The sequence below is a fragment of the Fusarium solani genome (assembly GCF_023522795.1).
Source record: "Fusarium solani strain SB1 chromosome Unknown bctg00000007, whole genome shotgun sequence".
Classification (NCBI taxonomy): domain Eukaryota; kingdom Fungi; phylum Ascomycota; class Sordariomycetes; order Hypocreales; family Nectriaceae; genus Fusarium; species Fusarium solani.
Window position 1 is genome coordinate 899,763 of NW_027072150.1, and position 24,075 is coordinate 923,837.

The following is a 24,075-nucleotide window of genomic DNA, read 5'->3' on the forward strand; positions in this document are numbered from 1 at the left end:
TAATAAATATTAAAGTCTTTTAGCTATTAAAAAATATATATTAAAAGTATCTTATTAAGTAATTTTAAAAAAGAAATATTTCTTTTTTTATATTAACTTTATTTATAGCTTTTAGGTAAGTTATAAGTCTCTTTTAATATTAATATAATTACTAAGTTAAATTATAAAATAATAAGTCTTTAAGAAAAGATTTATTATATATAATATTATCTTAAGGTTTAAGAAATTAAGTATTTATTTATTAAATCTTAAGCTAATAATAATATACCTTATTAAAAAATAGCTTTAATTAAAATAAGCTATTAACCTAGCTTTTACCTTATTTCTTTCTTATAACTCTTACTTTTAGATTACTATAAATACTATTAAATACCTCTTAGAGCATTATAGTAATACCTTTAGCTCTCTAATATATATTAAGCTCTATTAGATATATAAGGTTATTATAGAGGCTATAATCTTTAAGTTTATAATTATTACTTATATTAATAATTATTAGGCTTAAATTAAAAAGAAATATAATATTAAGAAAAAAGAGAAAAAAATAAAGCTAATTAGTAATTTTAATTATAATATTAGTTTATAAGAGATCTAAGAGTAATAAAAAGAGGTTATTATAAAAACTTAATAAAAAAAGAAAAGGCGTAATGTACTTGATAAGTGAATTAATTAGATAAGTAAACTAATTACTTGTATTTATACCTTAAAAGGTATTTTTTAAATAATTCTCTAAAATTTAAATTAAGCTTAAAATAGCTATAAAATTAAAGTTAAACTAATTAAGCTTTAATAATTCTTATATAATTTTATTAAGCTTTAAAAAAAGCTACTTAGTAAGTAATTAAGAAAAAATCTATTCGCACTATATATATAGCTATTTCTCTATAAAGGATTTTTTTTAAAAATCTATAAAAAATATTTTTAAGTTTTATAAATAATTAGATTTATAAAAATACTCTTTCTATATTTATAGCTATTTTATAGAAAAAGTTAGGGGGTCTAGGGTAAGTGGGTTTTTAGTAATATAATATAATAATTATCTCACTTATTTAATTATCTCACTTATTAAGTACGTTAGGTTTAATTTACTTATAGCTTTATTATATAAGAAATAAAAAAAATAAAGGATTTTTAATAATAAGATAAAAAGATTATAATTAATAATATAAAAAAAACATATTATAAGCTTAATAACTAAAGTATATAAAGAAAGATATTAAGTATTATTTTATAAAGATATAATACTTAATTATATATTAAATCTTTTCTTAAAAGCCTAATAGTTTTATAATAAATACTTAATTATTATAAAATATTAATAAGGCTATTTATAATACTAGTTTTATCTTAAAATCTCTTAATATAATAAATTAAATTACTCTTATAAGAAATAATAATATTATTACTTTTTAACTTAATTTAGCTTCTCTTAATAAAAAAAAAAAAAAAAAAAAAGAAAATAATAATAACCTCCCTTTATTTAAACTTCCTTTATATTTACCTAAGATACCCTTATTACCGCTAATTATAGTCTTATCGCCGCGGCTATTATCCTTATTACCTAAACCCCCCTTTACGCTATGCCTAATATAGCCTTAATACTATATATTAAGAATATAGAGGATTAAAAGCATTATTACGGAAGTAAGAGCTATATAAGAAGCTAGCCCGGGGGGCTAAAAAGATAGTCTTATAGCTAAATTTATATAGCAAAGTATCTAAAAAGGCGGTAGCCTTAGAGGCTTAGGCGCTAGCTTTTATTATAGATATTATTAATATTATTAATATTATTATATTAGGTATTATTAATTACTTTAACTTATTTTTTTTAATCTTTAAAAATTATTCTTAATAGCTTTTAAAACTTAAAGGATAAAAAAAGTAGCTTTTTAGGGGAGAAATTAAGGCCTTATAATATATTATAATTTTATAGCTATATTATAATTTTATAGCTAACCTAGCTTACTAGGTTAGCTCACCTGGGGCGATAGCCTTATATAAGCTAATAGGTAGCTTATTTATAACTTTAAAGATAATATATATAACTACCTATTAGCTTATATAGGGCTAGGGCCCTAGGCGAGCTAACCTAGTAAGCTAGGTTAGTTATAAAATTATAGAATAATTATAAAATCTAGGATAGTCCCTTTACTTATTAATATCTTTAAATTTAAGTAATTACTACCTATTTTAGCTATTTTTTATAATATTAATTAATAAAAAATAGCCCTTTTTTATTAATCTTTATTATATTAAGTAATATAAGTCTTAAGGCTACCTAAGAAGTTATATAATTATATATATAGTATACCTAGGGCCTTTATTATAATACCTCTATTATTATAACTTAACCTCTCTTATTTTATATTATAGCTATATAATATCTTAGCTCCTTTTATATTATTATTTAAAGGTTTATAAAGGTCTTAGAGACTAGAAATATACCTTATTAAGTTAATTAATTATAGCTTTTTATAAATAAAAAAGAAAAAGCTATTATTATTTTTATTATATAAATAAAAAGATTTAATTTTTTTACTTCTAAGCCTAAAATTAAAGATATTATAATAATATTTCTTTAATATAAGAATCTTAATATAAGGCTTATTAATAAGATATAATATATTTACTTTTATAGTAATTATCTTAAGCTTAAATAAATATTTCTTAAAGTAACTAAGTAATCCTATAAGTCTTAGGAAATTAATAGCCTTTATAACTTAAAGTAATAATTTAAATAACTTATTAAGGCTATTTAGAGTTATAATATTAATACTTTTAAATATTAAAATATTAATTAAATTAATATTAAGATTAAAATCCTTAAGGAAAATATTAAAATTCTTATTATATAAATAAAATAAAAATTATAAAAATAAGTTTTTTTTTTTTTAATTATAAGACTTATATTATTATTAATATAAATAGCGCTATAAGTAATATAATATTATTATAGCTTATTTTTAAGATATTTTTAATATTAGATTAGGCTTATATAAAGAGAGATCTTAATATTTATTTTACTTAATTAGAAATAATAGTCTTTAATAGCGAGATTATATTTAAGTAAGAAATATAATTTAATTAATATTCCTAGGGGAAATCTTTTATAATATAAAATTATAAACTTATATTTAAAAAATAATTTAATTATAATAAATTCTTTTAAGACCTTATATAAAAGTATATTAAATATAATATTTCTCTTATTTTTTATATTATTAATAAAATTATATAGCGCCTTATTATATTTAATAATTTTATTAAGTATAATATTTTTATTTTTAAAAAGTATTATATAAAGTTTAATATTATTATAGCTTTTTTACCTTTTTACTTTATATATATATTATAGCTAATAAATATAAAAGTCTTTTAATTATTAAAAAATATATATTAAAAATATTTTATTAAATAACTTAAGAAAAAAAAATTTTTTTTTATTATTTTAATTTTATTTATAGCTTTTAAATAAATTATTTTTTTTTCTTTATTAATATAATTATTAAGGTAAATTATATTATAAAAAGTCTTTAATAATAAATTTATTATATATAATATTATTTTAGGCTTTAAGAAATTAAGAATTTATTTATTAAATCTTAAGCTAATAATAATATATCTTATTAAAAAATAGCTTTAATTAAAATAAGTTATTAACCTTATTTTTTTTTATTTCTTCCTTATAATACTTACTTTTAGATTACTATAAATATTATATAATACCTCTTAAATTATTATAATAATATTTTTAACTCTCTAATATATATTAGGCTTTATTAAATATATAATATAATTATAAAAGCTATAATACTTAAGTTTATAATTATTACTTATATAAATAATTACTAAGCTTAAATTAAGAAGTAATATAATATTAAAAAGAGAAAAAAAAAATAAAGCTTATAAGAGATTTCTTTTATAATATTAAGCTATAAGAGATTTAAGATTAATAAGAAGAAATTATTATAGAATTATAAAAAAAGAAAAAAAAGATATAAGTCTAAGCTATTTATAGCCTTATAATATAAGAAATAAAAAAGATTAAAGATAAATAAAAAGAAAATAAAGAGATTATAATTAATAATATAAAAAAAAAGCTATTATAGGCTTAATAGCTAAAATATATAAAAAAAGATATTAAGTATTATTTTATAAAAATATAATATTTAATTATATATTAAATATTTACTTAAAAGCCTAATAGCTTTATAATAAATATATATTTATTATAAAAAGTTATTAAAGCTATTTATAAAATTAGCTTTACCTTAAAATTACTTAGTATAATAGATTAGATTACCCTTATAAGTAATAATAATAATATTACTTTTTAGCTTAATTAGGCTCTTATCGCTAAAGAAAAAAAAAAATAAAAAAAAAAAAAAGACTTACCTTTTTTTAAGCCTATATAGTAATTATTTTTATTATTAGAAATACCTTTATTAATATTATTACTATAGCTATTATTTTTACCCTTTAAAACCCCCTTTATATTATACCTAATATAGTCTTAATATTATATATTAAGAATATAAAAGATTATAGATATTATTAGGTAAAGAAGGGCTATATAAAAAGCTAACTAAAGGGGCTAAAAAGATATTATTATAGCTAAATTTATATAAGGAATTATCTAATAAGGTAATAGCTTTAAGAGCTTAAGTAATAGCTTTTATTATAGATATTATTAATATTATTAATATTATTACTTTAGGCATCGCTAATAGCTTTATCTCGCTCCTTTTTAACTTTAGAAATTACTTTTAATAGTTACTAAAACTCAGAGGATAAAAAAGGCGGCTATTTAAGGGGGGAAAAGGGCCTCATTAATGTCCCGGATTTTGTGACTATCCTATAATTTTGTGGCTAACCTAGCTTGCTAGGTTGGCTCGCCTGGGGCCCTAGCCCCACATGAGCCAACGGGTACTCTTTAGTGTTGTGGTCTATGACGGCTCCAAAAGACGCCATCAGTTACGACAACAAAGCGCACAGTTATCAGCACATCACAGCTTCAAACTTCTGCCCCAAAATATTGCAATAATATGTCTTTTGCCGATTATTTCTTATCCACAAATGTTAACCCTGGCCTGTGGTAGCATGTTGCATGTACACCGACGCGAGCCCCCATCTCCAAACCACCCAACGTATCATCTCACAAGATGGCTCTCCTCGCACCTTACCATGATGGAATGACCCTTGGCGCTGGTGAGTCTCAACCACTCCATCTTAGCCAGAGATCAACTCACAGCAGTCAGGTTTCAACTCCTTCACGCAGGAGCTATGTCTCGCAGGAGCGGTCGTGCGAGAAGACGGCAGCAGCCCAGCCAAACTCGCAGATATTGACACATCCCTAAAGCCCGTCCCTCAGTCAGTGACCTACAAGACGAGCATCATCGACAAGGTCTCTGATGTCTTTAACAACTTGAACATCAACGCCACATTTACGGTCAAGTTCGGCAAGGGCAGTGTCGAAGGCAGCGGCGACTTTTTGAACGTATCCAAGATCAAGAATGCTGATCTCACGTATATGGTGTCTTGCAAGGTCATCAACCAGATCACCACGGACCAGAGCTTAACCAAGTTCTCTCCTATTCAAGGTCTAAAGGCTGCTGACTTTCCTCGTGTTTACGGCGATTCCTTTATTTCTGGTCAGACTGCGGACCATTAACGTCATGAGCAGGTTGGCGACTAACACCATGACAGGCTTCCAAGAGGGTGGTGAATTCACATCCATCATCTCCATCCGTGCCAAGGATCGGTCTCAGGCGAACACACTCAAAATAGAGTACGTAACTCAAAGGCTAGACACCCACAACAAGCTGACTACATTACGCCAGTGCCTCCGTAAGCCTAACTCTTAAAAAGGCAAGTGGAAGTCTCGATGTTGCTGTCGACAAGATCAAGCGCGACATCCTGACGGAGAATGAGACTCCATTTCCGTCACTTGGACCGGAGGTGGACAAGATCTCAAGAAGGGTGAGTATCTACACCCAACCTGTGACGGAATACCTACTAATCGATTGCATGGCAGATGAGGAGGATTGGACTTTTGCTGCCATGAGGGCCGTGGCTTTAAAGTTCCCCGACAGGGTTGCAAAGTGTCCCATGAGAACTCACGCTGTGTTGACAAAGTATAGCTCACTCAAGAGCTTCCGCAACTCCAGCACTCACTTCAACCCGCTGTCCTATGAGAACGCGCGTGCTTACACGTCTGCACTCCGAGACGCGTTTTTGGACTACCAGAACATCGCTAAGGGGCTGGCTGTTCTTGCACTCGATGTGAATGCAGGCACTCAACGACTTGTTACCCAGAAGGAGAAATTGGACAAAGGCATGTTGATACCAATTGCCGTATGAATGATGATATCACGAACTCGAGTTGACTCTTTGATACAGACCTTGCCCAGAAGACGTTGAAGGCCTCGACACCTAGTTTGCTAGAGAATTTCATGAGTGAGACCCAGATGGGCTCTCTTGAGAAGAAACTGGAAGCGAAGTCCAGTAAGCTCTCCAAAGAGAGTGATACACCAGCCAAGACACCACCGGCAGCAACTTCGGACGCTGCCTCAGAGGAAGCTGAGGATGCTAGCGATGACCAAAGTGAAACGAATGACTCTCCTAAAGGAGACGAATCAAAGAGCATCGTGAATACAAGCATTGCGCCAACCACCAATCCTCTGGTTATTGACAAGCCGTACCCTCCCACCATGTATGGTGTTGAGTCAGTCAGGATGCAGTGCCGTTTCATGATGAACAGAATTGTGACTGAAGTAGGTCTTTCATTAGATACTCACTCAGGGCGTTTTATACTAATAACGATGCTCTCAAGGTCGATAAGGTTGCCAATCACCAGGAGATTGCGGCTGATGAGTCTCGACCCTTGCCTTACATGAGTCCGTTACTTTTCAATATGCTCCTGCCGGTAAGTAGAGCCTCCCTCGCATTATAGAAACGAAAGAGTTACTCAACATTGATGTAGGTTGGTGTTCTGACAAGTCCGTGATTCCCATCCTTAAGTAGAAAAGCACTGAACTCAAGGGTGGGAGGCTGGAAGGACGCTGATAAGAAGTACTTGCAGAAGCATCAGATTTTGTTTGAGCCATATATATTTCTTAGCAGGGTCGGCTCCACATGCTGATCTCCACCAAGGGGAAAATGTCTTACCTGATTGGCCTAATGACCCGGATAAACCTTCCGAGGAGATCCGATTGGCTTGCTGAATTCCCTTGTTGTGCTTCCAATGTGCTCTCCACCAGAGCGCGGTTTCGAGGCCATGGTTTTGAGTGAGTAAATGTGTTCTGCTGTTCCACGCAAAGGGAATCTCTTTTATGTGAGATATAAATACATAAAGGAACCGTGATTTTGTGTCTGATATTAAACACAAAAAAATACCCAACGTCTTCCTTCTGATGTAACAGGGACAGACGAACGGGCGCCGTGAATTGGCACATGAGTATCTAGGGTAGGCACCTGGGCCAGCTGCTCAAGAAACCCCCAAAAATGCTACCGTTGACTCCACTTTGTGCGTTAATGATCTAGTGGCTAGCCACGCCCCGACCTTCTCAAATCAGAGCTCAAGCTGCCCCTTTCATCTCCGTCACTTCCTAAAGCCCCAGCATTTCTCAAGTTTCCGCGACCGAAGAGAATCGTCCCCCTGTAGTAAGACACTGACACTTCTCATATTGCGTGTGATTACTGAAAGGAAGCCTTATTTTAACTAGGTCTTCATGGGAGCATGTTTTGATTTATCATCAGGTTTTCGTGCAAGGGACATGAAAGTAGCTAATGAGAAGGAAAGGCATGAAAGTAAGCAAGTGGCCGACGCCCCACCATGATGAGATTTGGAGAGGAGTAGTCATCGAGAAAAGAGCATGAGGTTACGATGGAAAATATACGAAGTGACCCAGAGCAGAAGAAAGCCCGGAAAGACGTCCGTTTCGGTCAAAGCCCTAAAAACAAGATTCGAATTGCTCCCAAGATTCTGAGATACGCTCAAGTAAGATAGCGAAACTTGGGGTGCTTGTCTCCCACGAGGGTCACGTCCAACTGCTCATGATCCTCGACCGGCCCAAACTCGCGGTCCCTCTTGCGATTCTCGTGGTCGAGCTTGAAGTGCAAACCTAGAGATAGAATCGTAATCATGAATGTGAGGGCACATCCAATGGCGCAACCACGGACAAAGAAAGGTCTAAATATGTTAGTATCTCCGTTAAGCAGCAAAGAAAAAGTACTTACGCGTCTTTCTTGGGATACATGGCGCTGCTGAGAAACGAACTGCACTGTCCCAGAATGGCGATGACTGCAATTCCGATGCCGCGCTTCGTCTCACCACCTTGGTTGTTAAGAAGCCAAGTAATATTAAGAGTGAGCGAAGGAAAGACACCCATGACGGCGAACCAGATTCCGAGGTAGCGGATGTTCATCTTGTTAGTGTCTTCGACGATGGCAAGGAGTAAGTACCCGACACCGGCCATGGCTGAGCAACCGGCAATCACGAAACCGCGATGTCCAAACTTGTCGGAGAAGAAGGCCGCTGCGATACAGAGGATAAAGGCGGCTGCATATGGGGGGGCGGTTAAACCTTGAGCCTTGATGCTGCTATATCCGAGGGCTTGGACAATAGTTGGGAGGAAGTTGGCGAGGCCAGCGAATGAGTAGTTGCAGCAGAAGTGAATGAGAGCATGCACGTAGGGCTGGTAGTCGCTGAGACCGGCTGTGACCTGCTTCCAGTTGAGCTTTGTCTTTTCGGTGGTGTCTCTTGTGCCGAGCCGAGCGGTTGCCGCCTCCTTTTCGTCTTCGGTGAGGAATTTGGCTTTCTGGGCGGAGTCGGCGAGGAAGAAGTAAACAAAAGGTGCGACAATGATGGCAGGAGCACCCTCTACGGCAAAGATTAGTGTTTGAAAAAAAACAGTGGTAGATCAGGACTTGCCAAGAAGCAGGATAAGTCTCCATGACTCGATAGATGCGTTAATCTGAGAGATGCCGTACGCGAGGGAGGCGGCGAAGCAGTTTGCCAGTGGCGACATTCCGATCAGGATAGAGACACGAAGGCCTAATTCGCGGCGCTGATAGAAGAGTGATAGATAGTATGGAGCGCCGGCACCGAAGGCGGCTTCGAGAATACCCAATGCAGCTCGGCAGGCACAGAGACCGGCCATGTTCTTGACGACACCGGTGCAGGTGGCGACGACCCCCCAACTAATGATAGTCAGCTCACGTATTTAAGAGCGATGCTAAAGACTTACAGAAAACACAGAGTCGAGATATACAGGTGTGCTGGGAGGAGCTTCCACAGTAGAGTCGTCCACTCAAAGAGCGTGTAGCAGATGTAGAACGAGTTCAGAACCCAAGCCCACTGAAAAGGTAAGCTAGTCTATCCAAACCATGGAAGTGCCTGTTTTTCCCGTACCTGGGAGTCGCTGAGTCCCAAATCGTCTTGGGCTCCGGCCGTTTTGGCATTGCCAATGTTTCCACGATCGAGGTAGGATAGGACGTAGAGGACGCAGACGAGAGGCATGACATGTCGATCAAACTGAGGCGTTTGTTAGCACAAGGTATCATTGATGTGACAAGGCTGCTTACCTTTCGCCTGATATGTGTTGATAGCTTCTCTGGCACGAGGATCGCAGTGTCTCCAGCGCCCTTGGAGTCTCTCCTCTCGTTGTGCGAGACGGCCATCTTGAGTTCGGCATCGGCCATGATTGGTACTAGGTACTGTGGTGATCAAGTTAAAATGTGTCGTGAGTGTCAGTGGCAAAAGGAATGAGGAGAGAAGCTCTCTTTATCTTACTCTCAGAGATGGGCCACGTATCCCCCAGGTGATTTGGAATCTCCTTCAAGCCGAAGCCTGGACCCTTCCCCAGATTCTACCCCGTACGATACCCCGGATCTAAACCTAGTCGAGTGGGTTTGGGTGCGTAGATCGTGGGGAATTCGGTTAAGTCCAGGGAGAGGGGCTGGGTCCGTTGGCGCCACCGGCATTTTCGGGAAATTCGTAGTTCGGGACAAATGTCTGAGGCCTGTCTGGCATGATTCTAACATACCGAGGGTATTATCATTCTTTCCGGTGACAAGCCGAGTGCATCAAAGTTGTGTCGGGGAAGAAGAAGAGTTGTGTTAAGATGCCTGTGGCCGTTGGGAGCGAGGTGAACGTTACATGTCATTGTGCGATGAGTGCACTTTGTATGGGAAGGGACCTCCAATATCAAGAGATTTAATTCGACACATGTAATCGGACAATGCAAACTCAGAGGGGCTGAGATTGGTTACAGCAGTTCAATTCTAGTGACTACAAGGACAGGCGTGCAATCATGACAGGCCAACTAGCTACTGAACCTTTGTGAGCTTTTCTGCCAAGTCCCAGTACTCCTGAAAGCCCACCGCAGAGCATACGTCCTCAAACCTCATGATCATGTCTGGCGACTCGGTCTTCCTCAGAAGTCCCTGCAGCGCCTCTCTCATGGCCTTGATGCCTGCAGCCAACAGCGTCAAAGGATACGCGACACTGCAGTAGCCCATCGCCGCGAGGTCATCGTAGGACATGGAAGGAGTCTTTCCACCTTCAATAATGTTGATGAAGGATGGGATGTTAGGTCCCAAGTCTTGTCGAGAGCGCTTCATCTCATCGACTGACGTGATAGCCTCGATGGCGACAGCATCAGCACCCTCATCGAAGAATGCCTTGGCTCGTCGGATGGCTTCTTCGTAAGAAATGATGTGGGCATCTGTTCTGGCCAAGATGAAAATGTCGACACCCTCATTGCGAGCTGCCACTGCAGCGCGAATTCTGGAGATGGCATCGTCAAAGCTGATGACCTTTTTGTCCTTGGTGTGACCACATCCTATCTACAGTTAGTCGAAAATTGGAACCATGTAAGAAAAGGGCTCTTACGCTTCGGGCTGACTTGGTCTTCGATCATAATTCCTGCAGCACCGGCCTTTGCATAGCCCTGCACGGTCCTTCTGACGTTGACTTCATTACCGTAACCGGTATCTCCGTCAACCATGACAGGAACGTCAACAACTCGGCACACCTCAAGAGTGCGATGGACCATCTCGGCAAAGCCAAGATAACCAGCATCAGCCAGACCGTGAGAAGCGCTCACTGCGTAGCCACCAAGAAAGACCATGGGGAATCCAGCTTCCTCAACAAGACGGGCAGTCAAGCCATCCCAAGCAATGGGGTGCTGAACAATCTTGGTTGGATCGATGTGAGCTTCCACCATCAGCTTTCGAAGCCGAGTGGCCGATTCGTTGCGTTGTGCCCCTCGTTCAAGAGGATATGGGTACTCCGAGCCATTGGCGTGGCTGTTCTTGGAAACTTGGGCGGGAGACATGATGAATTGAATCGGTGATAGTATTGGGAAAGTATTTGTGGAAGAAATTGGAGGCTGAGATGGGGGTTGTGAGGGGCTGAAAGAGATTCTGACAACAGCCAAATCTCCTGGGTCTAGACACAAGGATAGCTCTCTGAGTGAATGCCATCGGAATTTCGGAATGAGATGGCCTAGATATATCTTTCAATCTCTCTTCATTGGGGGGAAAGTTCGGAAATTTCGGTTTACAGTGAATGCGCTCCCGGTGTTTTCGGTAATTTCAGCTACAACCGAAATATCCGGCCATATCCGGACTGACAACGATCATAAGCCACCTTCATTAAGTCAGACTACTCATTCTGATTATTTATTCAGCTGTGGTATAAGACGGTATTATCTCTGATCGTACTATAATTTGCTGTCAATTGACCCTTTTGGTTGACGCACATTTCCTAGAAGATGCCTGCAGCCACAGAATCCCAGATCCCCCTGGTTCAATACCTATGGACAAGGTACGGCTAAATGTCTAGACTCTGCTACCAAATCTTGGCTAATACACTGATAGAATCCGACAGTTGGGTGTGGGGAGTGTCATGGGTGTCCCCGGTGACATGAACCTGGAGCTGCTCGACTACATCGATCAAGTTGATGGTCTGTCGTGGGGTATGTGTATCTCTGGCGAAAGGTGACTCTGAAATGCTGATCGAGACTTTCAGTGGGAAACGCCAACGAGTTGAACGCTGCATACGCCGCTGACGGCTATGCCAGGGTTAAAGGCTGCCCCGGCGTTGGTAAGCATTCCATCAACACTGTCCGCCCTCCTGAGCTAACGTAACTAGTCGTGACCACAATGGGAGTGGGGGAGCTTAGTGCTCTCAACGGTGTTGCTGGAGCATATACGGAGCAGGTCAAGCTCATTCACATCGTCGGCACAACTCCGACCCATGTCCAAGCCAAGCGTCTCATGATCCATCACAGCCTTGGACCAAACCCAGACCACAAGGTAAGTGGCTGAGCTGCCTCAAGCGAGCCTCTCCTAACGATTGAGATAGGTCTTTGAGAAGATCTCGGCCCACGTTCGATGTGCCCATGCATGGCTGGAGGATGCGGCAACTGCTGGCGCTGAGATTGATGTGGGTTCGGCTTTGACTTGCAACTTGACGAAAAAGACTGACCATACTGACAGAGAGTCATTAGGGAGTGCCTACTACGTTCACTACCGGTCTATTTGTTTGTTCCTATGGACTTTGTTCACGTACCCATCGCTGCTTCACCTCTTCGATCGCATATCGAGCTCAATCACCCCATCAACGTCACCAACGAAACAGAGGCGCTATCCATCGTCCTCAAAGCTTTGCAGACGTCAAGGAACCCCCTACTGTTGGTAGATTGCCTCGCAGATCGTCATGGGGCTGTACAAGAAGTTAGAAAACTGGCCGATAGTCTCGACCTTCCTATTTTCTCGACGTCCATGGGAAAGACGATCATTCAGGAGACTCACCCACGATACTGTGGAGTATACAACGGTGAAGTCTCTTACCCCGGAGTCAAAGCCGCTGTCGAGAGAAGCGACTGCATTCTGAACCTCGGACCTCTTCTCGCTGACAGCAATACTGGTGGGCACACAAGAGAGATTCGGCCTGAACAAGTTATTCTTGTTGAGCCTGACAGCTGCACTGTAAGCCAATCATTTCAAGTTGGCAAGAATGCAACTAACATAGCAGGTCTTTGGGATCACATATAAACAAGTCTACCTGAAGCCATGTAAGCCACGTCCAGTCCTCATTCTATTATCCCAGGATTCTTATAGATCACAGTTCTCCAGAAGCTGTTGTGCGCGCTGGGAACCGTGAAGCTGCCATCTGCAACACTACCAGTACTGCCGAGCCAACCAGTGCAAGAAGACGCAGATTCCAAGAACATTGTCCAATCTTGGATCTGGAAGCGTCTTGGTGAGCTTACTCGGCCAGGAGACATTCTCATCGCAGAATCTGGCACGGCCCAATTCGGATTTCCAGATGCCACGTTTCCAGCCGGTGCCAAGTATGTGACGCAGGTCTATTACGGCAGCATTGGGTACTCGGTAGGATCCTGTCTGGGTGTCGCGATTGCTCAAAGGGAGTTGCAAGCCGAGACTGGAGTGAAGGACGGACGGACTATCCTTGTTGTTGGAGATGGTAGCCTGCAGTTGACTGTGCAGGAAGTTGGAACAATGATTCGCCTGGGGCTGAACCCTCTACTGTGCGTATATTGATGGACTCTGTCAGGGATGAACTAACAAGTGGCCAGCATCGTCATCAACAACAAGGGCTATACGATTGAACGTGCCATCCACGGCCCCCAGGCTGGCTACAACAACATCGCGTCATGGCGCCATCAGTCATTGCTCACGTTCTTTGGCGCAGCCAATGCCCAAGAGTCAAGCCGGGAGGTCCGCACAAAGGAGGAGTTGGAAGAGGTGTTTTCACTACCAGACTACCAGTCTCCGAAGAACATTCAACTGCTTGAGGTGCACATGGACGTCATGGATATCCCCTGGCGACTGCGGAACCAGATTGCCATTGTCAACGCGCGAGCCAAGGCGAGGAAGACAAACTTGGAAGCCAGCGTCAATGGCGCAAAGGCTAGATAGCTTTGAAAGACTTGGGAGATGCTCATGGAATCAATAATTTCCCAAAATTTGGATGATCTTTCAACTGCGCGGTCATTACTATTTCGCGGCTCGCCGATCTTTATAAAGAGGTAGTGTCTCCGAGATCTATATACTTTGGATTCGTAGAAGGAACTCTCATATCTTCACACTACTAACTCTACAATGCGCTATTGGGTGATTTTGCCCCAGATCTGTGACGTCAAACCGGTCTGGAGTTATGATATCGGCTTCTTATAGCCACCTCAACTAACTACATGGTGGGAAACACATCAACCCCCATAAGTGACTGAAGGAACGTGTCGGTATCCAATTGCGCCATAGAATCCTCCCACTCAATAATTGAGCTATCAAATCCGGTCCATTGGCTCCCTTCCGCGTACCCGGTCGAGGATAACCACCGGGAAACTCCTGCACTGGGCAGGGGAACGCTGTTGAAATCCGTTTGGGTTCCACTATGTGTCTTATTAGCGAAGCCCGGAGCTGGGGAAGGAAGAGGTCGGTACTCTTGGTTCGAGGGCGAATTCACAGCATTGTCAAGTGGATATGACCCGTTCCAGGTGAATTCATTCGGCATCGTATTCTGGGTTTGTCTCTGACCAATTGTGAGAGGAATCAGAGAAGATGACTCTGGTAGCCTCGATGGCTCGAGATCTTTCATCAGGCCTCGGAGTAAAATAGAGTATCGGAGTGCCGGGTGTGCAGCATCTATGCTACACCCTTCAAGAACCGCCACGGTATCCTTGAGTGTGGCAATCAAAACCGTCTGGTAGGACATACTAGGAATACCGGATCGAAGGACCTGATCTGTGTTATCAAGACGAACTCACCATCTTGTCACGAGGTGAGGTGACTCCTTACCTGGATCAGAAACACAGATGCAAAAACAATCTTCATGTAATGTCTCGAACTAGCGTATCGCAGCGTGTTCTTACCCATTGGCGAGTGGAAATTCAGCATCAGCCCAAGAAGTAGCTCTGCCGCATCGATGGCCTGCTCTATGTAGTAAGCAAGCGAGGTTGGTGGAAATTCCCAGTCATTTTCTTGTTGCTCAATGGAGCCCCGTCCAGAGAGAGAAGCCGTATCTTTCCCTCCCCCAGCCAGTTTAAGATATGTGCCCAGGCTCATAGAGAACTCGTAGAGCCGGAGGTACTCGAAGTCGATCCTCAGCATGGCCCTTGAGAACTCTGACATGCCAGGGGCGCTGGCTAGAATACATCAGCAAATGAAGGGGGAGTTGGAGTTGGGTTCGTACATTCCCACAGACTGCCATATTGCGTCTTCCAGGTTTGATTCATCATGTCAAAGTGCTGTAGTAGAGCCAAGAGTCGTTGATTCGTCTGTGACGCGTCGGGTTTGGGCTCAACTATACCGTCTCCAGTCGGTGGGTGCAAGACGTCCTGAGTGTGGGCCAAAAGCTTCATTAGCTCCACAAAGGCGCCATGAAACTGATCTGAAATGCCGAGACTGAGATTGGGGATAGCCTCAGTACCATTTTGTGGCCCGTGAAGACTTATGTTGCGATCGTGGAAAGCCTGGCTGACCTGAGTGAGGTCCACGTCTTCAAAGCTCATGAGAGCGGGGCGACCCAGGCGACGAGCCAGCGACTGGGACATTATAAGACATCCGAACAAAGTGGTCAGATAACGGCTCGTAGTCTTTAGCACCGGGCATAGCCTACGACTCGGGGGTAGAGACCGTAAAAGAAGGAATGCATTGCCGACGTAAGACCTGGGTGGGACCGATATCAGTAACGACCCAAGATGATCAAGTTCAGGGCTCACCAAGAAACCTGATCTGTACGGAAAGCGGGCTGAAGGATTAGCTCGCCGACTCGTTGGCCTTGGGTCGATCTACCCTGAGGATTGCTGTTCTCCACAAAGGCGTGAATAGGCTTCGGTAGCCACTCAGCCAGCATGAGTAGAGTCTCGACAACCGACAAAGGGGACTTTGGTCTGACGCCCTCAAAGATTACTCTGGCAACCTGGCGCTTTGTCCACGCCCAGCTACTATTGTGAACCTCGCAGCTTCTCTCGTATCCACCAACGGTATGCCTCGGGAGGTGGTAGTAGCGGCTGGAAACCGTAATGAGGCAGCCCAGAAGTACATCATCCTCCTCGAACAGCGAGCGCATTACCTGTAGGTCAGTGTTAGGTCCGGTGAGGCATGTGTAGTAAGCGTCCGGGATGAAAGGAAAGAAAGGATAGAGGTCTCTGAAAAAGAAGCAAATATACGCCAACGCTTCGTTGGGCGTAACGATATCCTCCCAGAAAAGCCGGCAATGGAAGGTGGCTACCGTATCTTGGATATCGGCATTCTCGCAAGGTGAGGCTGGTGATTCAAGCCTGGCTCGTTCTTCGGTATCAGCCAGTCCTGACACCCCACCTTCGCCTCTATTGTCTGACGTCACTGAGACGACCGCGTGCTGTTGGACTGGTTCTCGAGGCTGCTCTGCATCATCCCCATGCCTCGCGGCCGCTTCTGACAAGAATAGGAGCGCATCTGCAGAGCTTCGGACGTTGAAATGATCATGGCACTGTAAAATGGATGGGTTAGTGCCATGAAGGGGCGGGAAAGATCAGACAAGATTGAGGAGGTACGGACAAGGTTCTCCGCGGGTGGCGTTTGTTCTGGGGCCTCAAGCCGGGCTCGCTTCTCCTGGGCTTTCCTCGCGCGAGTACTCGTGTCGTAGGAGCGCTTCTTAGCTTCAAAGACGCAATCTCGACCGTCTCTAAAGCTGGCAGTCAGCAATAGTAAAACGGTAACCGACTGCGGTCATACTTTAGGCATTGAACACAGTTCGCCCCAGCCGCTCGATCCTCGACGATGCAACGGACTTTGCGCGCCCGGCATGCCGCACAAGCCTTGTACGCCCGTACAGCAAGGCCAAGATCCGGGGTTTTCGGGTCTTCAAGCTCACCAGCGCTTGATCTGCGGTCAAGCAGAGACATGATGGAGTCGAGATGAAAGGGAGAAATATTCGGAAAATTCGGAAAATTCGCAGCGGGGTTTCCCCATCTTTATACTCGGGGGTCAGCGCCATGAATGAGGATAGGATGCGGGGAAGAAGCCGGGAGAGCCGAGCGTCAAGATCCGGAGAGTGATGGAACTAAGTTTATCTAGACTTGATTCGACTTAAGGAGTCAGATATTGCAGGGTACACTGTCTAAGGAGTCTGGGCTATTTGAACGTCTTGTCGTGTCCTGTGTCTCTTCTCGCATCCTCGGCAAACACCTGTTCTACACTCTAAATACGGCGTTTTTCAACATGGCTGCTAGTGACTTTACAGCTCAGCTACTCGTACTGTTGAGGACGATTCGGCACGTGTGGTTGAGTGACGAAGTGCTGGGTAGGTTTTTGTCAACGCGCTACCCTCCATCACACCCAAGCTGATACCGAGCCAACAGTATCTAATCTGTCTCAGTTTCCGCTCAAGGTTCTGTCTGCAGTCGCAGATCAGATAACACAGGATGGCTCCGAGAGGGAGGCTGGTGCTCTGAGAGAGGTTTTACGCATCGCTACAGACTCTCCAAACTATGGCGGTATGGGGCTGCTGGCGGATAACGTCTCGGCGGAGGACGAAGTTGAACTACTGTTACTGGTCTCTGCCTGTAAGTCAAACACATGCATTCTATGCCTCTGTCTTGCCAAACACTAATGTGACAGCAAAGGGCTTGAGTCGCTGAATTCGGCCGACCGATCACGGAAACCTCTGGCTCCTCTTGCAGTCAGACCGGCCAACCGTCCTCCTATGAACGTGACAGAAAAGATCTTTGCCTTTCACGACGTCTCGCGGAAGGGTTGGGCCCGACCTGGACAGGCCATTCTCGTTTCTGTGGACTGGGTTTTATCCAGCGAGGCGAGCTGGCACGTAAGTCGAAGCTGACCAGCTGGAGACTACCTTGACTCACAAAACTTAGAACATGCTCAAGGTTTATCAGAAAATGGGAGATCCTGGTATCTTCCGCAACGATCGCTTCTGGCTGGCTGGTGATCACGTCGTGGACCCCCGCCTGATGGGCCAGCCCCTTGTCCGAGAGCTCGTTGATGAGATGGACATGGCCCGGAAAAAGTTCAAGTTGACACAGTTTCAGGGAAGCAACTACACCATCATGCACACAGAGTTCCACCGCGAGCGAGCGCAGCCCGGCCAGCTCATCATAGGCTCCGACTCGCACACATGCAGCGGCGGCGCTGATGGGTGCTTAGCCATTGGCCTGGGTGCTGCCGAGGTTACCATGGCGCTAGTGACGGGTGAGATCTGGTTCAAGGTTCCAGAGGTTGTTGAAATCCGGCTTGTTTCCAAACCTCGACGAGGGATTGGCGGCAAAGATATTATTCTTCACATCCTCAAGGAGCTGAAGCGCAACACTGTTGCCAGTTCTCGTATCGTCGAGTATACTGGCCCCGGGTGTAAATGGCTAAGCGCCGATGCCAGGTTTGCCATTGCCAACATGACAACGGTAGGTTATCTTCTGTCCTCGATGGCTATTCCTTACTCTGCTATAGGAATTTGGGGGAATCACAGGAATTTTCGCACCCGACGGGATAACCGAGCAGTTTGTCCAATCCCGAAAGACGGCCCGCCACAAGTCCGATTCAGTCTTCGTCAAAGCCGACCCAGGCTGCTCATATGCCGTCTCGCATACCATCGACCTCTCACAAGTAGAAACAACCATTGCGCGTTATCCAAGCCCCGACAATGTGGTCTGCATATCCGACATGGCCGGGTCCAAACTGGACGGCGTCTTTATCGGCGCATGCACCACGGCTGAAGAAGATCTTGTCCTAGGGGCTCTCGTTTTACGAGCTGGGCTTGAAAAAGGGTTAAAGCCCGTTGCCCATGGACAGCGGCGGGTTGTCCCAGGGAGTCGTCCCATTGCAGACTTTCTGAGGCAAACTGGCCTTGCTGAGGTCTATGAGAAGGCGGGCTTCACGATAGGCGCCCCTGGATGCAGCTACTGCGTGGGTATGGGTGCTGACGTGGCCGCACCTGGTCAAGTTTGGTTGAGCAGTCAAAATCGAAACTTTGAGAACCGTATGGGCAGAGGTACGTCCCTTTGATCTTCGCTCGGTAACTGTTTATGGCTAACGTCCAGCTCCAGGTGCCATTGGCCATCTGGCGTCTTCCGCCGCCGTTGCAGCGTCATCATTTACCATGACCATAACATCGCCTCAGAAGCTAGTCGAGAATATCCCGGATCATACATGGAACCAGGTTAAGAGCAGAGGATCGTTGGTGGATCAGGTCCAACCCGATCCGTTTTGGGTCGAGCCGCCGGGCGACGACGGTGAGAAGATGGAGGAAGAGTGCATTGCAAAGGATTCTGGTGAGGGCTCTGACACGAGCCAAAATATCATCAATGGAAAGATTTACAGGCTTGGAGATTTTGTCGATACTGATGCGGTGAGTTGCAACATTCTCTTGACCTCGGACGGGATAGTCGACACTGACTCTCAACAATGAAGCTTGCCCCTGCCCAATTTGCTCTTTCATCAAAGGATGAAGAGGAACTGGGCCAGCATTGCCTAGAGTTCACAAATCCCGAGTTTCGAGAGCTCGTCAAGAACGGGCACACAATTGTCGTTGCCGGAGAGGCGTTTGGATGCGGCTCTAGTCGACAGGAGGCCGTACAAGCATTGATAGGTTTTTCCCCCAAGGAGCCAATGTTCAACGCCGTCCATCTAACAGTTACCATAGGAATCGGAGTTCGGTGTGTCATTGCCAAGTCATTCGCTTTCATCTACAGTCGTAACCAGCCCTCACTGGGCCTGTGGGGCTTCACTATGGTGGACTCGCGCTTTTATGAAAAGGCACAGACTGGAGAGGCCATCAACATTGATCTCGGGTTCAACGAGTTGACTATTGGTGGCGACCGGTTCCGGTTTCAGTTAACAGACATAGAAAAGGCGCTTACCAAGCGTGGAGGCATCATCAAGGCCTTTAACCAGCATGGAACGAAGGTATACAATGTAATCACGAGGGATAAGAGTGTTGGTACTAAGAAGGTGAAGAAGGCAGAGGCACAACTAGTAGATGGCATGGCATGGTAAACAACAAACGGGACTTGGCCGAGAAAGGAGAAGAGGGTCTCGGGTCTTGTGGCTCAGTTATCCCATCGAGGGCCGGGCTTCAACAACACATCATAGCATCATGTCCCAATTCTAACACAGTGTCCTGACCAAGAGTGACGTTGGTAGTAAAGCTACAGTTCGGACCTCACCCAGTCCTACACGCATTGACCTCGGGCACAATTAGTGAGCGATTGGCGAGACCTAAGGGCTCTACAGAGGCCTCTAGTCAATACATAACAAAGATATACAACGTAGTAACGAGTGATAATAGTGTCGGCAGAGAAGGAAGTCAAGGTTAGCAAACAAGTAGTATAAGGTAGCATGTGCAGCTATTTATAGCTTCTTTTCCCATATCCTAACAAATGTCGTCATGTCGATAGAAAAGCTTCAAACCGTTCTTTTGGCCCTGGCATGATCTGCAAAGTTTAAACCTTAAAACAGCGAGATAACACTCCGTCTTGACGTTATCGGAGCAGTCTACCGACTCGGGAAGGCTGTTTCGGCACCCTTGTCGCAACTCCATCCGGAATACGACTGGACCCCCTGTGAACTGACGAGATAGAGCTCTTGGCAGGCATATTTAAACACCTTCCTGCTTTGGATACGATGGGTAGGCTACTTGGGTAAGCTACTTGGCGCGGCGACTATTTATTGACCGCATGCCCGCCCATTACGGTTGCTCATCACACTCGCCTAAACTCTTGAAGAATGGCTCGTCTTACGTCTCTGGCCCTCGTCTTTCAAGCCATCGGGCTGGCCGTTGCCCTACCCGCTTCTCAAGGATCCACTGTCCCGGCTGCCGAACAATGGCTTGTAGCACTGAAACCCGAGGTGTCCTCCGATTCCGACTTGGAGCTTCATGCTCGGTGGGTCTCGGAGCTACACGCCAAGAACGTGCAGAAGCGCGATGATGCTCCTGCTGGACTTGAAAAGACCTTCCAGTTTCCTGGGTTTTCGGCGTATGTCGGGTCTTTTGACGAGGACACGCTGGATGCTATTAAGCATAACCCGAATGTGAGCAGTCCTTCCAGAATAAATATGGTGACAGAAGGATTCTAAACAAGATATACAGGTTACCGCTGTGGAGAAGAACCCGGAGGTTTTCTTGGCCTCGCCAGTCACGCAGGAGAACCCTCCATGGGGCCTCTCTGCCATCTCGCATGCCAACCCCCCCTCTTCATCCTCCAACTACAGGTACGACTCCAGCGCCGGTGCCGGAACATTTTCCTACGTTCTGGACTCCGGACTTCTGGCTAGTCATAGGGAGTTTGAGGGAAGAGCTGCCCTTGCCTACGATGCGACAAACGGAGCGGCGACTGACCACGGTCATGGTACTCACGTCGCGGGTATTGTTGGTGGAGTTACCTACGGAGTCGCGAAGAAGACTTCAATCATTGGTGTCCAAGTTACTGGTGCCTCTTTTGGCTCTGGCGCATGGATCTTGGACGGTCTAGACTGGACCGTTCGCGACATCATTTCCAAGAACCGCGTCGGCAAGGCGGTCATCAACATGTCTCTTCTCACTGCTAGCTCGACCGTTGTCAACAACGCCGTCCAGGCAGCCATCGATAATGGCATCCCAGTTGTCGCAGCTGCAGGCAACTCCAATATTGACTCAGCTGACTGGTCTCCTGCCAACCTTCCCGCCGCCATCACGGTTGCCGCAAGCAACAATAACTATCAGCGATGGAGGAACTCCAACTGGGGCTCTGTAGTTGATCTCTTTGCCCCCGGAGAGAGTGTCACCTCTGCTTGGTACACATCATCTACATCAACCTATACTACTTCTGGCACATCTCAGGCGGCACCTCATGTTGCTGGAGTGGTGGCGTATCTTCTGGCACTTGAGGGTCCACGAACCCCTGCACAGATCAAGGCGAGGATTTTGGGACTAGCGACTAAAAACCTTATCTCGGATCGACGGGAAGTCCCGAATCTGCTGCTGTATAACGGCAATGGCGCCTAACTTGGAAGGGTTGCACCAGGCTACTAGGTGGAACCAAGGATGGGGAAGCTATGGATTTGGTCGACGGCATGTCAAGTAGAATCAAAGTCACAGTAATGATAACAGATTCAATCTCAAGCATCATATTGTCAATTTCGCTGTAAAGCTTAGCACTATGCAGCATTGAACGTTCTGGTGTAGGCAACATTATAGATTGCTATATAGAGTTCAAAGGTCGAGATACTACGACCACTACCCAAAGGCTATGGTGAAGAAATCAGACCATAAGAAAGTAGATTATCAAGTATTCATGTCCAAATCCATCGTTTACTTTGCCTCCTTGTCGATAGTCACAGTCTTGGTAGTCAAGTCGACCTTGGCCTTTCGGAAGTCCCTAGCCGAGACCTTCTGCTCAAACAGAATATCAATCTCAGCAAAAGTGCGGTCCTTGGTCTCGGGAAGACGGAAGAAGACCCAGGTGAGACCAATGCACATGATTCCACCGTAGAAGAAACCAGACTTGGCTCCCCAGTTCCAGGCGGCACGCTGGACCATGCGGGGAACGAGCTGGCCGTAGATGAGCACGTTAACGTTGTAGGCCGCTCGGGCGACGGCGACACTCTTGATTCGGAGGTAGCTAGAGGGGATCTCGGTGACGACGGTGTAGATGACGGGACCGCAGGTGATGAAGAAGACAAAGTACTCGATCAGGAGGATACTGCCGATGGCGTAGGCAAACTTGGTCTGCTTAAGCGTGTCTGGGATACCCAAGAAACCGATGAGGATGGACGTAGAGGCCATGAAGGATGTACCGCACAGAATCAGGGTTCTTCGGCCAACCTTGGGAATAACGAGAAAGGCGATGAAGACACCGACGATGGCCATGGCGTACTGTCCAATGCCGAAATTGAACGAGGCAGAGGTGGGAACACCAGCTTGCTGTAGGAAGTAGACGACGTATGAGACAAGCGGGACGCAGAGTTCCTGGACGACATATGTGAGAACGGTGATCTCTGTGCGTCGGAGGTTCTTCTTGCGGAAGAGATCCTTGTATGTGCTGGAGGATCGGTGCTCGTTCTCGATCTGGATGGTGTACTTGATCAGGGACATGGAATTGGCAATCTCCTCCTCGGTGCCGTCCCGGGATTGAAGCCTTCGCAGGGACTTCTCGGCATCCTCGTGTCGGCCCTTTCGAACGAGCCACCATGGGGATTCGGGCGCAAAGTAGATGCCGATCGCCAGAGGGATGGGAAGGATCCACTGCATGGCGAAGGGGATTCTGTAAGCCCACTGACCCTCCATGGAGAGGAAGCCTCGAAGGGTGCCGGTGCCGATGAGGTAGCCGATACTCCAGCACATGGACACCAACATGGTGAGGTAAGGTCGCAGGACGTTGGGGGTGACCTCGGCGGCATAAGTCGTAGTGAGGGTCTGGAAGACACCCCATGGCATACCGAGGAGGAGACCAGCGCCGAGGTACATGTAGATGCTGGTGGCAAAGAACTGAAGGAAGATGAAGCACATCATCAAGAAGAGACAGCCAAACATGACGATTCGGTAACCGAACCAATCAGCCAGAAGACCGTTGAGCAAAAGACCAATGATCTGACCGGCGTTGACACAGTTTCCGATGGCGGCCTGGAGGTTCGCAGGCACCTGGTAATCGCCTGTGTCTTGAAGTTCGCCATAGCGCTTCTGGAAGGCGGGAAAGGCGAAGAAGGCGGTGATGAAGGCCTTGTCGAAACCCTCCATGATCAGGGCAGATGAGAAGAGGAAGGAGAAGGCGCAGGCCTTGGGGTATTTCTTGAGACCCTGGAGGAGACTCATCTTGTGCTCAGCCTCGTTGGCCTGCTCGGCACCCTTGAGGAGGTCATCGCCGCTGAGATTCTTCTCCTCGTCCCTGTCGGGGAGGACGTCGACGGTGCCGGGGTCCTTGCGGTCTTCCTGGTGTTCAACCATGTTGGCGAGGTTGTCTGTGGTAACTTGAAGAAGTGTGTGATCTCGAGATGAAAGTTCACCGAGTCTGACCTTATTTACTCCGCACGGAGAAGAGGGGGGTATATATGGCCCCGAGTCAGTGACTGCTG

At 44.4% G+C, this 24,075-nt stretch overlaps 8 protein-coding genes across 8 annotated transcripts; 4 read left to right on the forward strand and 4 right to left on the reverse strand.

The window, feature by feature from the left end:
- Nucleotides 1-5,162: 5,162 nt before the first annotated feature.
- Nucleotides 5,163-7,006, forward strand: MRS44_011130 (uncharacterized protein; the record flags this gene model as incomplete). The annotated part of the gene is made up of 7 exons (XM_065619614.1): nt 5,163-5,208; nt 5,259-5,651; nt 5,707-5,788; nt 5,841-6,354; nt 6,411-6,773; nt 6,833-6,925; nt 6,983-7,006. The coding sequence occupies 7 exons, from the start codon at nt 5,163-5,165 to the stop codon at nt 7,004-7,006; spliced, it is 1,515 nt and encodes a 504-aa protein (XP_065475686.1).
- A 989-nt stretch (nt 7,007-7,995) lies between these two features.
- Nucleotides 7,996-10,166, reverse strand: MRS44_011131 (uncharacterized protein; the record flags this gene model as incomplete). Its single annotated transcript, XM_046278432.2, has 7 exons — nt 7,996-8,191; nt 8,239-8,881; nt 9,050-9,201; nt 9,249-9,358; nt 9,413-9,535; nt 9,586-9,717; nt 10,047-10,166. The coding sequence occupies 7 exons, from the start codon at nt 10,164-10,166 to the stop codon at nt 7,996-7,998; spliced, it is 1,476 nt and encodes a 491-aa protein (XP_046135169.2).
- Nucleotides 10,167-10,329: 163 nt separating this feature from the next.
- Nucleotides 10,330-11,339, reverse strand: MRS44_011132 (uncharacterized protein; the record flags this gene model as incomplete). The annotated part of the gene is made up of 2 exons (XM_046281007.2): nt 10,330-10,844; nt 10,895-11,339. 2 exons carry the CDS (start codon nt 11,337-11,339, stop codon nt 10,330-10,332), a joined length of 960 nt encoding a protein of 319 aa, XP_046135168.1.
- Nucleotides 11,340-11,777: 438 nt separating this feature from the next.
- Nucleotides 11,778-13,950, forward strand: MRS44_011133 (uncharacterized protein; the record flags this gene model as incomplete). Its single annotated transcript, XM_046283403.2, has 9 exons — nt 11,778-11,830; nt 11,884-11,981; nt 12,035-12,109; nt 12,158-12,321; nt 12,371-12,451; nt 12,505-12,996; nt 13,043-13,082; nt 13,136-13,559; nt 13,608-13,950. The coding sequence occupies 9 exons, from the start codon at nt 11,778-11,780 to the stop codon at nt 13,948-13,950; spliced, it is 1,770 nt and encodes a 589-aa protein (XP_046135167.2).
- A 271-nt stretch (nt 13,951-14,221) lies between these two features.
- Nucleotides 14,222-16,919, reverse strand: MRS44_011134 (uncharacterized protein; the record flags this gene model as incomplete). Its single annotated transcript, XM_065619615.1, has 6 exons — nt 14,222-14,770; nt 14,830-15,176; nt 15,224-15,699; nt 15,753-16,504; nt 16,573-16,699; nt 16,750-16,919. The coding sequence occupies 6 exons, from the start codon at nt 16,917-16,919 to the stop codon at nt 14,222-14,224; spliced, it is 2,421 nt and encodes an 806-aa protein (XP_065475687.1).
- A 316-nt stretch (nt 16,920-17,235) lies between these two features.
- MRS44_011135 (uncharacterized protein) lies at nt 17,236-20,022 on the forward strand (the record flags this gene model as incomplete). Its single annotated transcript, XM_065619616.1, has 7 exons — nt 17,236-17,317; nt 17,376-17,579; nt 17,640-17,839; nt 17,889-18,431; nt 18,478-19,018; nt 19,074-19,375; nt 19,438-20,022. The coding sequence occupies 7 exons, from the start codon at nt 17,236-17,238 to the stop codon at nt 20,020-20,022; spliced, it is 2,457 nt and encodes an 818-aa protein (XP_065475688.1).
- A 729-nt stretch (nt 20,023-20,751) lies between these two features.
- Nucleotides 20,752-22,009, forward strand: MRS44_011136 (uncharacterized protein; the record flags this gene model as incomplete). Its single annotated transcript, XM_046279417.2, has 2 exons — nt 20,752-21,057; nt 21,116-22,009. The coding sequence occupies 2 exons, from the start codon at nt 20,752-20,754 to the stop codon at nt 22,007-22,009; spliced, it is 1,200 nt and encodes a 399-aa protein (XP_046135164.1).
- A 306-nt stretch (nt 22,010-22,315) lies between these two features.
- MRS44_011137 (uncharacterized protein) lies at nt 22,316-23,947 on the reverse strand (the record flags this gene model as incomplete). The annotated part of the gene is made up of 1 exon (XM_046275775.2): nt 22,316-23,947. The coding sequence occupies one exon, from the start codon at nt 23,945-23,947 to the stop codon at nt 22,316-22,318; it is 1,632 nt and encodes a 543-aa protein (XP_046135163.1).
- Between the last annotated feature and the right edge of the window lie 128 nt (nt 23,948-24,075).